The sequence below is a fragment of the Nematolebias whitei genome, chromosome 8 (assembly GCF_014905685.2).
Source record: "Nematolebias whitei isolate Nwh7 chromosome 8, NemWhi1, whole genome shotgun sequence".
Lineage (NCBI taxonomy): Eukaryota > Metazoa > Chordata > Actinopteri > Cyprinodontiformes > Rivulidae > Nematolebias > Nematolebias whitei.
In genome coordinates this window covers 25606902-25620049 of record NC_056505.1, presented here as the reverse complement: position 1 = coordinate 25620049, position 13148 = coordinate 25606902, and the positions used below count along the sequence as shown (strand labels likewise).

Below are 13148 nucleotides of genomic sequence, written 5' to 3'. Positions count from 1 at the left end.
AATGGTGTGTGTGTGTGTCTGTGATATATATATATATTTAATGTTTTATATATATATATATATATATATATATATATATATATTCTTGCTTTTTCAATTCTGTTTAATCTTGTTGGATTATTTTGAGATGAAAATGATTTACATTTTTTTCTTGCTAATTTCTGATTATTAAATGCCTGTTTGAATTATATTATTACTATTGATATGTTTTCAGTGATATTTTTGTCATAATATAAGTATTTTCTAATTAAGCTTTTAAATATGATGAAAGATGACCATCTACATGCACTAAATGGTGATGTACAATATTATTTATTAAATATTGAATAGTCTAAAATGCTGTACATTTCAATCATATTTATTGTATTTAAAGTAGTTTTTATTGTGTTTTATCAACCAGTTTATGGAATTTTTTTAATTGTTGATTTGGCAATCCACAGTTGCCAGTAATACCAAACTTTTAGGGTGCCTTTTGGGCATGGATGGAGTATGTGGGGACTTATTTGTGAAAGTCCACGTCTTTGTCCACTGTTGTTTTTTTCACAGAGGACAACTATTGCTGATTATTTTTTCCTAGACCTCTCTTCTGTTTCTCATCTGATGTACGGAGTGGAGGAATTGTTCATTTGTTGTTGTTCTTTTCTTTTTTTTGTCAACTGTACCATTGCTCATTTGGACATTTATCTGTATTTCTTTAAAAAGCGATGTCTTGAGCATCATAAAGATCGTTTTTTTTGCACATGAAACTGAGGCATGAGGAGACCCAGCTTCTCCGTGTGGCTGGATGTTGTTGCAGTAAACTATTCTGTCTCACTAGAACTGCTTAATCTGACTCACTTGTGTCACAACTCAGTCGTACAATCTAAACATCCTGACCATTAAATGTTTTCCATTGCATAAGGTATTGTGCAACCCCAATCAGTGCTCACTTCTGGTTGGTCAAATATCACTGTTTCGAATTATTTTCCCACAGACACAAGCTTTTCAGTCGACACATGGTCAGTATCATAGGACAGAATTTGGAGTAAAGTTGTTGATGCTTGAAAAATATCTGATTTACCGCTTCTTTACCAAAATGTGTGGGCTATGTTGTGGAGACAACAAACAAAAGGTTGACCCCAGGTTAGTGCTCAGGGACAATATTCCCCCAGTGATGCAAGACAGAGGGTGTACTTCATAGAGTCATGGTGGGATTTTATTAAAAGGAACAGAGTTGGATGAGTTTGTCTTAAGCTGGCGGCGTTCAATATAATCACTGTGCTTTATGAGTCTAACCCAAAAATTTGGGAGATTTTAGATGAACTTTATATATATTTTGTTTGTTTAATGTGCTCAGAAATAGCAATAGCATTTGAATGAATGTCTTCATACTAGCTTGACTAACTGACCCGCTAGAGCTTCAATCGCCAACAGTAAAAACAAAAGGGAAAATGTTTTTTTTTTTTTTTTACGTTTATGAATATGTGTGCTTTCATAGAGGCAGGCTTTGGTCATGCACAGCTGCTGCTTACATTTTGAACCAAACCAAACTGTCATACCAAATGGAAACAGATGCAGTAATGTTCTGTCGACCTACTGTCTAGCTGCGACAGACAGGGTTCAAGAAGCAAGCCAAGGTTGAACTGTTCAACCCAAGCTCTGTATATCAAAGTATGAAAACAAATGACTGTGTTTGGCTTAGGCCCTCCCATATGGCCTGTTCAGAAATGAAAAGAAACTTTCCACAGTTTGTTTATCCCCACAAGGAGTGTCAGATAACATACGTGTCCTTGGCATGTAGGAACTTTTACAATTGGTAAACGGCAGTGTGATACATCGCCACGGCCGTTGTGGAGCAGGAGGTGTGAATGTGAGTGTGTGTGTACAACTGACCTGCGTGCAAACTCAGACATTTAGGTGACACCAATAACAGGGAGGCATGCCAAGACAACACAACCCAGCAGAGTCTCAGTGTACAGTACTTTTTAAATATTTTCCTACACTCTATTAATCTAGAGTTTTATTGATAATCAACAGATTTGCTTCCTTCTTAAGAACCTTGTGACAATAGGCTATAAAGGAAGAGTTTTACGCACATGTTTTTTCTGCAATAATATTGATAAACTAAAAGGGACTTGCTGTATCCCACTACTGGTCACACCTAATTTAATGTCCTTTAAATGCATGCAGTTCTTCCACTCAGCGTGTACACAGATGACTTTGTGATGTTGACTGAGAGAAAGATAGAGATCATAATATGAAATTAAAGTAGTGAGTATGTGGATGCAAATACAAATCTGTATTCTTCAATGTGAATAGGATCATGTCTGGCATGCATTGTTAAATAAACAATTCAATAGATTGGTATCTGTGTAGTGCCTGGTTTGTTATATTCTACTAAATGGCATCATACGTGTGCATAATTTTCTTACCGTTTGTATCAAATGCGAGGAATAGTATGCAACATTAAAAACACTTTAAGGTCCAGCTCTCTTATGGGACCTATAGGTGCGTATTAAGCAAAACCATGCCCAGTTTCTTTGCATTTTGCCTCCAATGAGCCAGACTTTCTTGTGATATTTTAAAGAGGTTTGGATCAATACATGTTCAAGCTTTCTGAAGGTTTCACTTTGGACCTTCACTGTGTTATCACTCATTGTTTTGATGCAGTCCTGACCAAAACAGCATATAATGCAGTGAGTGTTTAAAAAATGATGTGGAGGAGAAAGGAATCTACAGTACATGAACATTATCCGACAGTTGTGTTTTTAAGAAATGAAGGAAAAGTCAAGCATGGCACAACTCTTTGGTAATCACTTTGTTGCTAATAATAATAATAAAAAAAAACATTTATGGGCCAAACTGTTACCTTTGGTACTTGTATAGATTCAGCTAAAGACATAGGAACAGATTGTGTCTTTATGACAGGCTGCTGGTAACAAAGTGCATAAAGTTTGATGAGTTGTTTTTTGTGTGTCAATAATAATATGTGCATCAAGTTTTAAGCCACGTCCCCATCCACATAAATTAAAGAAACTTTGCCTTGTTAAAATAAAAATGCACCACAAATAATTATTTTCATGTTCTTCTTGTATGTTCAAACATGATTTTTTTCTAACATGCGGTGTGACGGTGGTTCAGTTGTTACAGTGCCTTGCGAAAGTCTTCGGCCCCCTTGAACTTTTCAACCTTTTGCCACATTTCAGGCTTCAAACATAAAGATATCAAATTGAATTTTTTTGTGAAGAATCAACTACAAGTGGGACACAATCATGAAGTGGAATGAAATTTATTGGATGTGTCAAACTTTTTTAACAAATAAAAAACTGAAAAGTGGGGCGTGCAATATTATTCGGCCCCCTTACTTTCAGTGCAGCAAACTCACCCCAGAAGTTCAGTGAGGATCTATGAATGATCCAATGTTGTCCCAAATGACCGATGATGATAAATAGAATCCACCTGTGTGCAATCAAGTCTCCGTCTACATGCACCTGCTCTGTGATAGTCTCAGGGTTCTGTTCAAAGCGCAGAGAGCATCATGAAGACCAAGGAACACACCAGGCAGGTCCGAGATACTGTTGTGGAGAAGTTTAAAGCCGGATTTGGATACAAAAAGATTTCCCAAGCTTTAAACATCCCAAAGAGCACTGTGCAAGCAATCATATTGAAATGGAAGGAGTATCAGACCACTGCAAATCTACCAAGACCCGGCCGTCCCTCTAAACTTTCATCTGGAACAAGGAGAAGACTGATCAGAGATGCAGCCAAGAGACGCATGATCACTCTGGATGAACTGCAGAGATCTACAGCTGAGGTGGAGAGTCTGTCCATAGGACAACAATCAGTCGTACACTGCACAAATCTGGCCTTTATGGAAGAGTGGCAAGAAGAAAGCCATTTCTCAAAGATATCCATAAAAAGTGTTGTTTAAAGTTTGTCACAAGCACCTGGGAGACACCAAACATGTGGAAGAAGGTGCTCTGGTCACATGAAACCAAAATCAAACTGTTTGGCCACAATGCAAAACGATATGTTTGGCGTAAAAGCAACACAGCTCATCACCCTGAACACACCATCCCCACTGTCAAACATGGTGGTGGCAGCATCATGGTTTGGGCCTGCTTTTCGTCAGCAGGGACAGGGAAGATGGTCAGAATTAATGGGAAGATGGATCGGGCCAAATACAGGACCATTCTGGAAGAAAACCTGCTTGAGTCTGCAAGAGACCTGAGACTGGGACGGAGATTTATCTTCCAACAAGACAATGATCCAAAACATCAAATCTACAATGGAATGGTTCACAAATAAACGTATCCAGGCGTTGGAATGACCAAGTCAAAGTCCAGACCTGAATCCAATCGAGAATCTGTGGAAAGAGCTGAAGACTGCTGTTCACAAACGCTCTCCATCCAACCTCACTGAGCTCGAGCTGTTTTGCAAAGAAGAATGGGCAAAACTGATAGAGACAAACCCCAAGAGACTTGCAGCTGGAACTGCAGCAAAAGGCAGAGCTACAAAGTATTAACGCAAGGGGGCCGAATAATATTGCACGCTCCACTTTTCAGTTTTTTATTTGTTAAAAAAGTTTGACACATCCAATAAATTTTATTCCACTTCACGATTGTGTCCCACTTGTTGTTGATTCTTCACAAAAAAATAAAATTTTATATCTTTATGTTTGAAGACTGAAATGTGGCAAAAGGTTGAAAAGTTCAAGGGGTTGAAAACTTTTGCACTGTATGTTGCCTCTCAACAAGAAGGTCACTGGATCGATTCCTGGCTGGGAGCCTTTCTGTGTGGAGTTTGCATGTTCTCTCCGTGCTTGGGTTTTCTCTGTGTACTCCAGTTTCCTCCCACAGGCCAAAAACATGCATGTTAGGCTGATTGGTAACTTTAAATTGTCCCTAGGTGCGAGTGAGAGAGTGAATGGTTGTTTGTGTTGTTTATGTGTCCCTGTGATGGACTGGAGACCTGTCCAGGGTGTCCCCTGCCTCTTGCACACTGGTGGTGGTGGATATGGGCACCAGTGAGCCCTGTGAACCAAAAAGGAAGAAGCGGGTCAAGATAATGGATGGATGTTCAGTTGTAATTACTTTTTAAAATAAAGGTCATGCAACACCATGATTGTTGGCAGGTGGAGTGGGTGGGGCTTTAAGCCCCACACTCCTGGTGTGCAGACTCTGGTTCCAAAAATACAACATGGCAGCTCCCTTTCCTATTGGTTTTACGTTCCAACAAAGGCAGGGACACTTAATAATATTAATAATGAACATTTTATTTGAAAAGCTCCTTTCAGGACACTTCACAGCAAGAAACATATCAGATAAAATTGTGTAAAAACAAACACAGTGCAAAGACCAATAGGCAAAAGTTGAAATATAAAATACATAAAAAAGTTAAGAAAGATAAGCGATATGTTTTCAGAGTAGTCTTGAACAGAGAAAGGGAGGTGGTGTTTCGTAGGTCTGTAAAGGTAGTTCCAGAGGTGAGAGGCAGAGCAGGTGAAGGCCCTGCTCCCCGTGGTGGAGAGGCAGGCAGAGGGTATTGAGGTGTAGCGATGAGGAGGATCTGAGAGAGCGAGAGGGGATGGAGATGTGTAGGAGGTCAAATAGATAAGGAGGGGCAGGACTGGATTGCTTTGAAAGTGAGAAGACTAATTTTGAAGACGATGCACGATTTAACCAGGAGCCAGTTGCTGCAGGACAGAAGATGTGGGAGGAGGTTTGAGTGATGACACGGGCAGCTGACTTCTGGAACATCTGCTTCTGAAGAGATTCGTTGGTGAGGCTGTCAAGAAGGGACTTGGTCAGTGAACTAGGCTACTACAGCCTTTGGGTCAGCACAACAGTGGTTACTTGAGTGGAGCCTTTTTTTTTTTTACGCCTGAATGGTTCATTGGCCAGAGTTCAGAGGTTGAAGGAACAATCCAGCATTTCTCTGTAAATGGTGAGATTGGAAACGTGCTGCCAAAGTCAAAGTCCAAGACATTCAGAAAGCCTGAAAAATTGTTGATCAAGATCAATTTAAAAATTCCAAGAATTGCCTTCTTAGAAACCAAAAAACAAGAGGGGATGACTCAAGACTTTTGCACAGTACTTTCAGCTTTCTGTACTTTTCCCCTCAGCGGTGGGGGGGGGGGGGGGCAGCTGCAGCTGTCATGCCTGAAGCTTGTGCTTGGAGCGAAACGCTCGAGTTGCTCTGAGAAGAGACTTGGTGGTAAATAAAAACACTGAAGTATCATTTCATGTAACGCTCCAGCAGAATCACTGCATTTAAACTCGTTGTTGCGCGTGCACCTCCGTGTAAAAGAGTCGCGATCAGCGTGTTTGTTCACACAACTACTGGAGGTGGGTGTGTTCGTGTGGTCGCGTGTCTGGGGGGCGGGGGCTTTGGTGTTCGGGACTCGCAGTGCTCGAGTTCAGACTGTGCACGGGAACATTCTGTACTGAGATCACGCACGTGTCCGCTCATTCTCTCTCTCCCTCCCTCTCTCTGTTGGATCGTATGCACGCGCCTTCGCAGTCGAAAAACAACCTTATCTTTGCCACTCTCGTGTCAACACGGCGGGATGACCCAGCCGCGCCGCCGAGCCGGGGGGGGGGGGGGTGCAGAGGAGACTGCGGCAGCCCGCCAGAGCGCCTCCTCTTCCCCGGAAATGTTTACAGCTCCGCTGCTGAAGGAGGAACACTGACTGCGGGATGTAGGCCACGAGTCCAACACCCCAGTTTCAACAAGACTTTCTTCCTGGAAAATAAATAAATAAATAAATAAATAAATAAAAGGGGGGGGGGGGGGGGGCAAAGTGGTTTAAGGGATCGAAGGAGGGTGGAGGTTCCAATCCTGGAAAAGAGCGAGAAGTTTGCGCAGTGTTGATTCTGTGGCGCGCAAACAGAGACTTTGTGCGCGCTCTTCTTGAACTTCACCACTTGCAGTTTGTATAGAGCTGCAGCCAAATCGGGGGTGGGGGGGGCAGGGTGGGACGAGGGAGGGGGGGGGGGTCCATTGCTGGCTCGATCGTTTAAGGTGTGAATTATGGCTGCTTTGCAAATATGACTGATCCGATCCGACCCCCCCCCCCACACACACACACACACACACACACACATACACACATCTCCAGGCACAAGCAGTCATTTAACAGAACGAAGAGAATGCACCTACGGTGTATAGGTCATACCAGATGTGCAACTTTATTTTTCCTCCAGTCACGTGGTTCAAAGAGTTTTTTTTTTTAATTTAATTAAGGGGCAATTAGAAAAGTAAGGGCTAAACTATTATTTCACTTAAAACAAGAGAAATTCTCACCAAGGTGTCATAAAATTCAAATGTCCTTAGAAACAAGAAGAAAACAATAAGAGCACACGCTGGGACATTTATCTCTCTCGTGTTTGTGATGGGAGGCAGCTTTACTCAATCTCTGTACCCTAAAAGCTGAGTAGGATTTTCTAGGAACTTGCAGGAACCACCCACTGCCCTGAAAACGCTCCATTCTAAAAATGGAGCGTGGGAGGGGTAAGGGGGTGTGAGGGGGTATGGAGATGGGGCCTTAGAGCTTTTTCAATTGGACTCTGTGCATTACAGTCTGTCTGCTGCCCTGCACTGAAACTGCACTTAGGAAAGTATGAACACTTATGTAGCTACTTTTTTTTCTTTCTAGGGGTAAAAGTTGAATGAGCTTGATGTGAAAAGTTCAAGTGCAGCTTTGGAGAGAGTTAAAAAAAAAAAAAAAGGTGCTAACTTTGAATTGTAAAACTGGGTCAACAGAGACCAGATCTTGAATAACAAAACACAACTGTGTCAATTTATTCTAATAAAAAGGAAACGGGTCTATCATATGTCACAGTTTGAATCCACTGTTTACTACTCATTGCAAACCCATGAAGACTGGTTACAAAATAAATTATGTAAGTAACCGATCTTGCACAATTTTCCTTTTATGTTGATGGCTGGTGTGTCTGCTGTGACTGAAGCAAAATTAGTTCCATGTATGTTTGTTGATCTTGTTAATTCCACTTAAATGTGCTCTCTGACAGTTACCTCCACCATTTTTGCTTACGGCCACAAACTTGTGCCATCTAATTTAAGACAAACATGACTCAAGCTTACGCATAACTTTTGGGGAAGTCAGCAGTTGTTCATATTGAATGTGTACCCTCATTGCACAAATGTATATCAATATATCTGGAAACTAAGGTCATTTATTTCAAACTTCATCATTTGATACATATGTGTCAAAGTCAAGGCCCCGGGGGGCAAATGTGGCCCTCACTGACATATTATCTGGCCCTCAAGATGATATGTGAAATGTAAAATACTTCTAGCTCTTGATTTTTTTTCAGTAATCTTTTATTATGATGTCAAAAGCACAACAGAGAACATCAAATAATAACAATCAAACTCTTGTTGAGGAACCTGTGACCAAGAAAAGATGTTGGGTCTCTGATTTGAGTTAATGTAGTTTTTGAAATTGGCCCTTAAGTTTCAAAAAGGTTTTGATTTTGGCTACTTTTGGAAGTGAGTTTGACACCCCTGGGTAATGTTTTAATAAATTATTATAGTTTTCAGTGAATACATTTTATGGGTTTTGCCAGGCAAGTTAAACAAATTTAATTGTTTTTATTAGAAATAGCAAAGTGAGCGGTTTAGTTAAAAAAAGTCAAGCAACTAAGATTGTTTTTTATACAGCAAGATAATAATTGCGGTAATAATACTATATGACAAGGTTTTTCTTTACAGAGTGAATCACAATAAAGTCAAAATTCATCAATTTGATAAATATGTATGAAATATAATCACAATGAAACTTGCAGATCACTATTACACCCCGATTTTCATAATTCCCAGCCCTAAGCAGAACCTGAATGCAGCATCGCTCAAGTCCTGCCCTCTTAGTCCAATCCTCGCCTGTGATTGGTCCGCGGTCCCGTCACTCACGCTGCATTTCCAAAAGGCACATCGCGTCCTCTTCCAGCCAATCGCCGCCCGCTTTCATTGTGACGCCGTAGGATTCCGCGAAATTGTTTCTTGGAGTTGAGAGAACGGGTGCTCCCTGTAAAATAGGACAAGTTGACGCAGGAGTGGGAGAGAACAGAAAGCTGGTGCAGTCAGCTCACAGGCTCTTATCGAGTTCAGACGGAAGGAGCGACAGGGAGAAGAAGAAGAGACTTCCAGCATCTTCAACAAGAAGCACTGGGGACGGAACGTGCACATCCTCTTTTCGCCTCCTTTTCTCAGACTGACACTGAAACCAGACTTGTTTTTTGTACTATTTGGATTGTTTTAAATACTTTACTGCTCGAATGATGTCGGAGTTTGACGTGTCTGCGGACCGCGTCCCCGCTCGTCCTTCGGGGAGGACAGAAGACATGTACAAGGAGGAGCAGGACGGGACTCTGCTGATGGTGGCCATGATTCTGCTGGACTTGAGGAAATGCGGTCGGGACGCCAGCAGGTGTCTCGGCGGCGTCGAGGGAGCGGGAAGACAGGAGAAGGAGGAGCGGGGCGTCCGCCGCCTGGACGCCGAGGAGGACAGCCGGGCCCCTCTGCTCAAACAGCCCCGGAGCAAGGCGGCGGCGGGGGGGCGGCAGGAGGTGCACGAGAAGCGGCACGGCTGCCCGTTCGCCGGCTGCGGGAAGATGTACGGAAAGTCGTCCCACCTCAAGGCCCATCTCAGGGTCCACACCGGTAAGCAGGGTGCTGTGCGGGCTGTGGGACACGCCTACACAATAAAAAAAAGCCACAGGTTCGGTTCTGTTGACGACAGCAGAACCGAGCTGCGTCACTTCGTCAGCCTCAGCACCGGGAGGGACACCGTGTCTCAGAGGTGGTCCACCGGGCAGCTCGTGCGTGCTAAAGGTGTAGAATGCGCTGCTGACACGCGCGTTCTTGCGGGAACATAATGTTCCGCTGCCCATGTGATGCGCCGCGCGGGCCGGAGGGATGATGGGAATCCCTCCGGAATATATGCCTCGGGATTATTGTGTCTGCTCGCTCCTTCTGCAAAACGCAACGCCTCGAGTTGTTTTAATGGCGGAGAGTAATAATCTGTCCACGCGCTGGCGTATAATTGACAGAGCAGGTCACTGCGACATACTTGTCACCACATGTTCTGTCCGAAGGTAACCCACCCTGCTGGCGCACCGCCGCTTCCGCATACGTCATCAACACCCCTCCGCCGGGTTGTAAACAAAGACCGGCACGTGGTGCAGCTGAGCACGTGGAGATAGAGCTGGGGTGTGGCTTTATGTTGTTTTTTTTTTAATTGATTATAGAAGCCCACTTCTGCACCTCTAATAAAAACACAGTCATAATTATGACGTCATATCTTCATGATCTATATTATTATGATAATTTTGATGTAGAAATCAAATAAGTTCTGAGTAATGTCTCATGATAAGAAGAAATTAGGTCAAAAGTTGGAGATCTTGTAATCATGACTTCTTTTAGGTGCTAACATCCATGTTTCGTTTCTGCTACTTTTTGTCAAGTTAATAATCCCCGTCTAGTCGCCATGAAACACATAATCTCTTTGTTTACGTCAACATGTCTGACTTTCAGTCCTAATGTTGATATTTTTGTAGTAATACATGAGGTATTGTGCTAATATTCTCTGTAAAGTATGTGAACATCTTTCTGTAGAAGTAAAGTTAAGAGAAATGACATAACATCGAACATAAAGTCGTAAAGTCAAAGTTACCTCCGCTGATTACAGCGTTCCTCTGTCTTCTCAGGTGAGCGTCCCTTCAAGTGCACCTGGCCCGACTGCTGCAAGAAGTTCTCCCGGTCAGACGAGCTGACGCGCCACTACCGCACACACACGGGCGAGAAGCGCTTCAACTGCCCCATGTGTGAGAAGTGCTTCATGAGGAGCGACCACCTGACTAAGCATGCCCGGCGGCACGCGGGCTTCCATCCCAGCATGCTTCAGGGCTCCAGCGTGGCCAAGAGACGCCGCTGCTCCATGTCCATGTCCTCCTCTGATTCTGGGGGCCAAAGCCCCTCTGGGGTGTGAGACACCCCTGCATGTTGTACAGCTGTAGATAAAGGTGCATCGAAGCGTGCACAGCCATGCGTGCACCTTCAGATGAATCCCGTCCAGCCAGACCACGAGTTCAGGGAGTTTTGTTTTCATGTAACATTGTGCAACAGCAGACAGGAACATTTTGAACCAGAAACTCAAGACAACTGGTTTATTCCCTGAGGCGACTGGTATTTATGAAGTGTTACTCAGGGGCTAACAGGAAGGTTGATTAGTTTGTGTCGTGACGCTCTTTCCCTTTTTTTAATTTTTTTTTAAGAACTTCTCATCAGTTTTTGTACATAAAAAAAGTATTGCAACACATGTCCATGTAGCGTCACGCTGCATTAAATAATGTAGATAATCATCTCCAGAACCCTAAAGCTGATCCATTTCTACTGTGTTCATAATATAGACCTTTAGCAAATGTTAACTATTGTATATAAAGTTGTACTTACACAAATATGTACAGTTATTTTTCAGTCTAAGACAACATGAATGCAACACGGAACAGTATTACCATGTAAATATATCAAACGGACCGGGCGGTCCACTCGGTGTAGTTGTGTCTCATTGCAGAGTAATAAGAAAAGTTATAGTGAGAAACAGAGCTTACTTATTTAAATTTATATATTTGGACACGGACTTCAGGTGTGTTTGTGCTTGTACATATACAAAGTGGTGAGAGTGATGTTTTCATGCAACGATGAACTTGCAAATACATGCACAGAAGATTATCTGCAGTCTGTAGTGACTAAATCTATTCGCGGGGAAATTACACGCCAAGGGTTGGGGATGTTTTGTTCACACTTGCAGGACAGCACAACGGGGTGGGAACTTGTTTTGTCTGCTTGAAGCAAAAACGCTTATCGAAGGTAAAACCACGATTCATGTTCAGAATAAGTTGCCTTTAGTTGTTCATCTTCACGTCTGGAGAAATGACCACTCAAAATAACTTTTTTTGTCGCATTCATTTGCTAAAGACTTTAAACACCAACCGTGCCAGCTGCTTTGTTCTCAAAACAGTTCATTTCTACATTTTGTTCAATAAGGGACTCTTCTTCTGTGATCATGCTGTGAAGACTGCGCCCCCACGTGGTGACATGGAAGCACAACAAGGAAACACCATTGCATCCTTTTTTATTATTATTTCCAGCACTTTTGAGGACTGAACTCACTATTAGTATGTTCTGAAACGATTGTATTCCATCTTTTAGCGCATTTTTATGTGTTTCTTTTTGTTTGTCTGGTTCTTTTTTGTACTAAAGGAATGAGAGGCTTTTTTTTTTCCGGAGCCAAATGCATTGTTGTTACTCTTTTTCTACTCGTGTTCAAAAAATGCTGTGGAATATTTGAAGGACTGTAAACATTTGCTAAGTGAGATGCTGTTTTCCTTTTTCTTTTCTGGGATTCAAAATAACTGTGATTAGTTGCTGGTGCCTTTCAGATCGAAGACTTTATTTTTTTTCCCGAAGCGTCTGTAATCAGGGACTGATGATGCAAACCTTATGTTATTACAAAACACATGGCTGAGAATTTAACATTAAAATGACAGCGTTTTTCATACTTAACGTGTCCTTGCTGCTTTTTTCCCTCCTGACTCCAATAATTAGCACAATCCAAAAACTAATTTCCACCTGCTTCGTGTTTATTTATCACCATCATACACTACACATGACAATAACATTGTTAAATACTTTACTTGAAGTGTCTACAATACTCAAAATTATTTAAATAAAGAAAAATTAAAGGAAAAAAACAGTTATTACATGTATCTACATGTTTAATAAAAAACATTACTTCATCGACAGCAAACGAGTTTTCAAATCAACCAAAAAACATCAATTAAATACACATACTGTATTTAACTTTGTACTTAAGGCATACTCTAAATGCAATCAACTGATTCAGAGAAGAGAGAGGGTCTGTAAATGAAGGATACTGGTGCTCCAAGTCAACAATACTAGGTGATGCGATTACAAAACGGTTTCCATTCCAGTCAAAATAAGATTTCGATGCCCCCTCGCTTTGTGTTTTGGCATTGTTTGCGTAAGGGATGCACAATATTATCAGCATGGTATCGATATCGGCCAATATTAATTATAAAGTTAAATATCGATACCATGCTGATAATATTGTGCATCCCTTACGC

General features: G+C 41.9%; 1 protein-coding gene across 1 annotated transcript; it reads left to right on the top strand.

The window, feature by feature from the left end:
* Positions 1-8965: 8965 nt before the first annotated feature.
* klf9 (Kruppel-like factor 9) lies at positions 8966-12562 on the top strand. Its single transcript, XM_037681105.1, has 2 exons — positions 8966-9663; positions 10710-12562. The coding sequence occupies exons 1-2, from the start codon at positions 9279-9281 to the stop codon at positions 10988-10990; spliced, it is 666 nt and encodes a 221-aa protein (XP_037537033.1). The 5' UTR covers positions 8966-9278; the 3' UTR covers positions 10991-12562.
* Positions 12563-13148: the final 586 nt, after the last annotated feature.

What these genes read in the sequence shown, in the direction of transcription:
- klf9 (XM_037681105.1), top strand. Translation starts at nt 9,279, where the DNA reads ATGATGTCGGAGTTTGACGTGTCTGCGGACCGCGTCCCCGCTCGTCCT. An exon ending in CCATCTCAGGGTCCACACCG is followed by an intron (nt 9,664 to 10,709) that starts GTAAGCAGGGTG and finishes CTGTCTTCTCAG; the next exon opens with GTGAGCGTCCCTTCAAGTGC.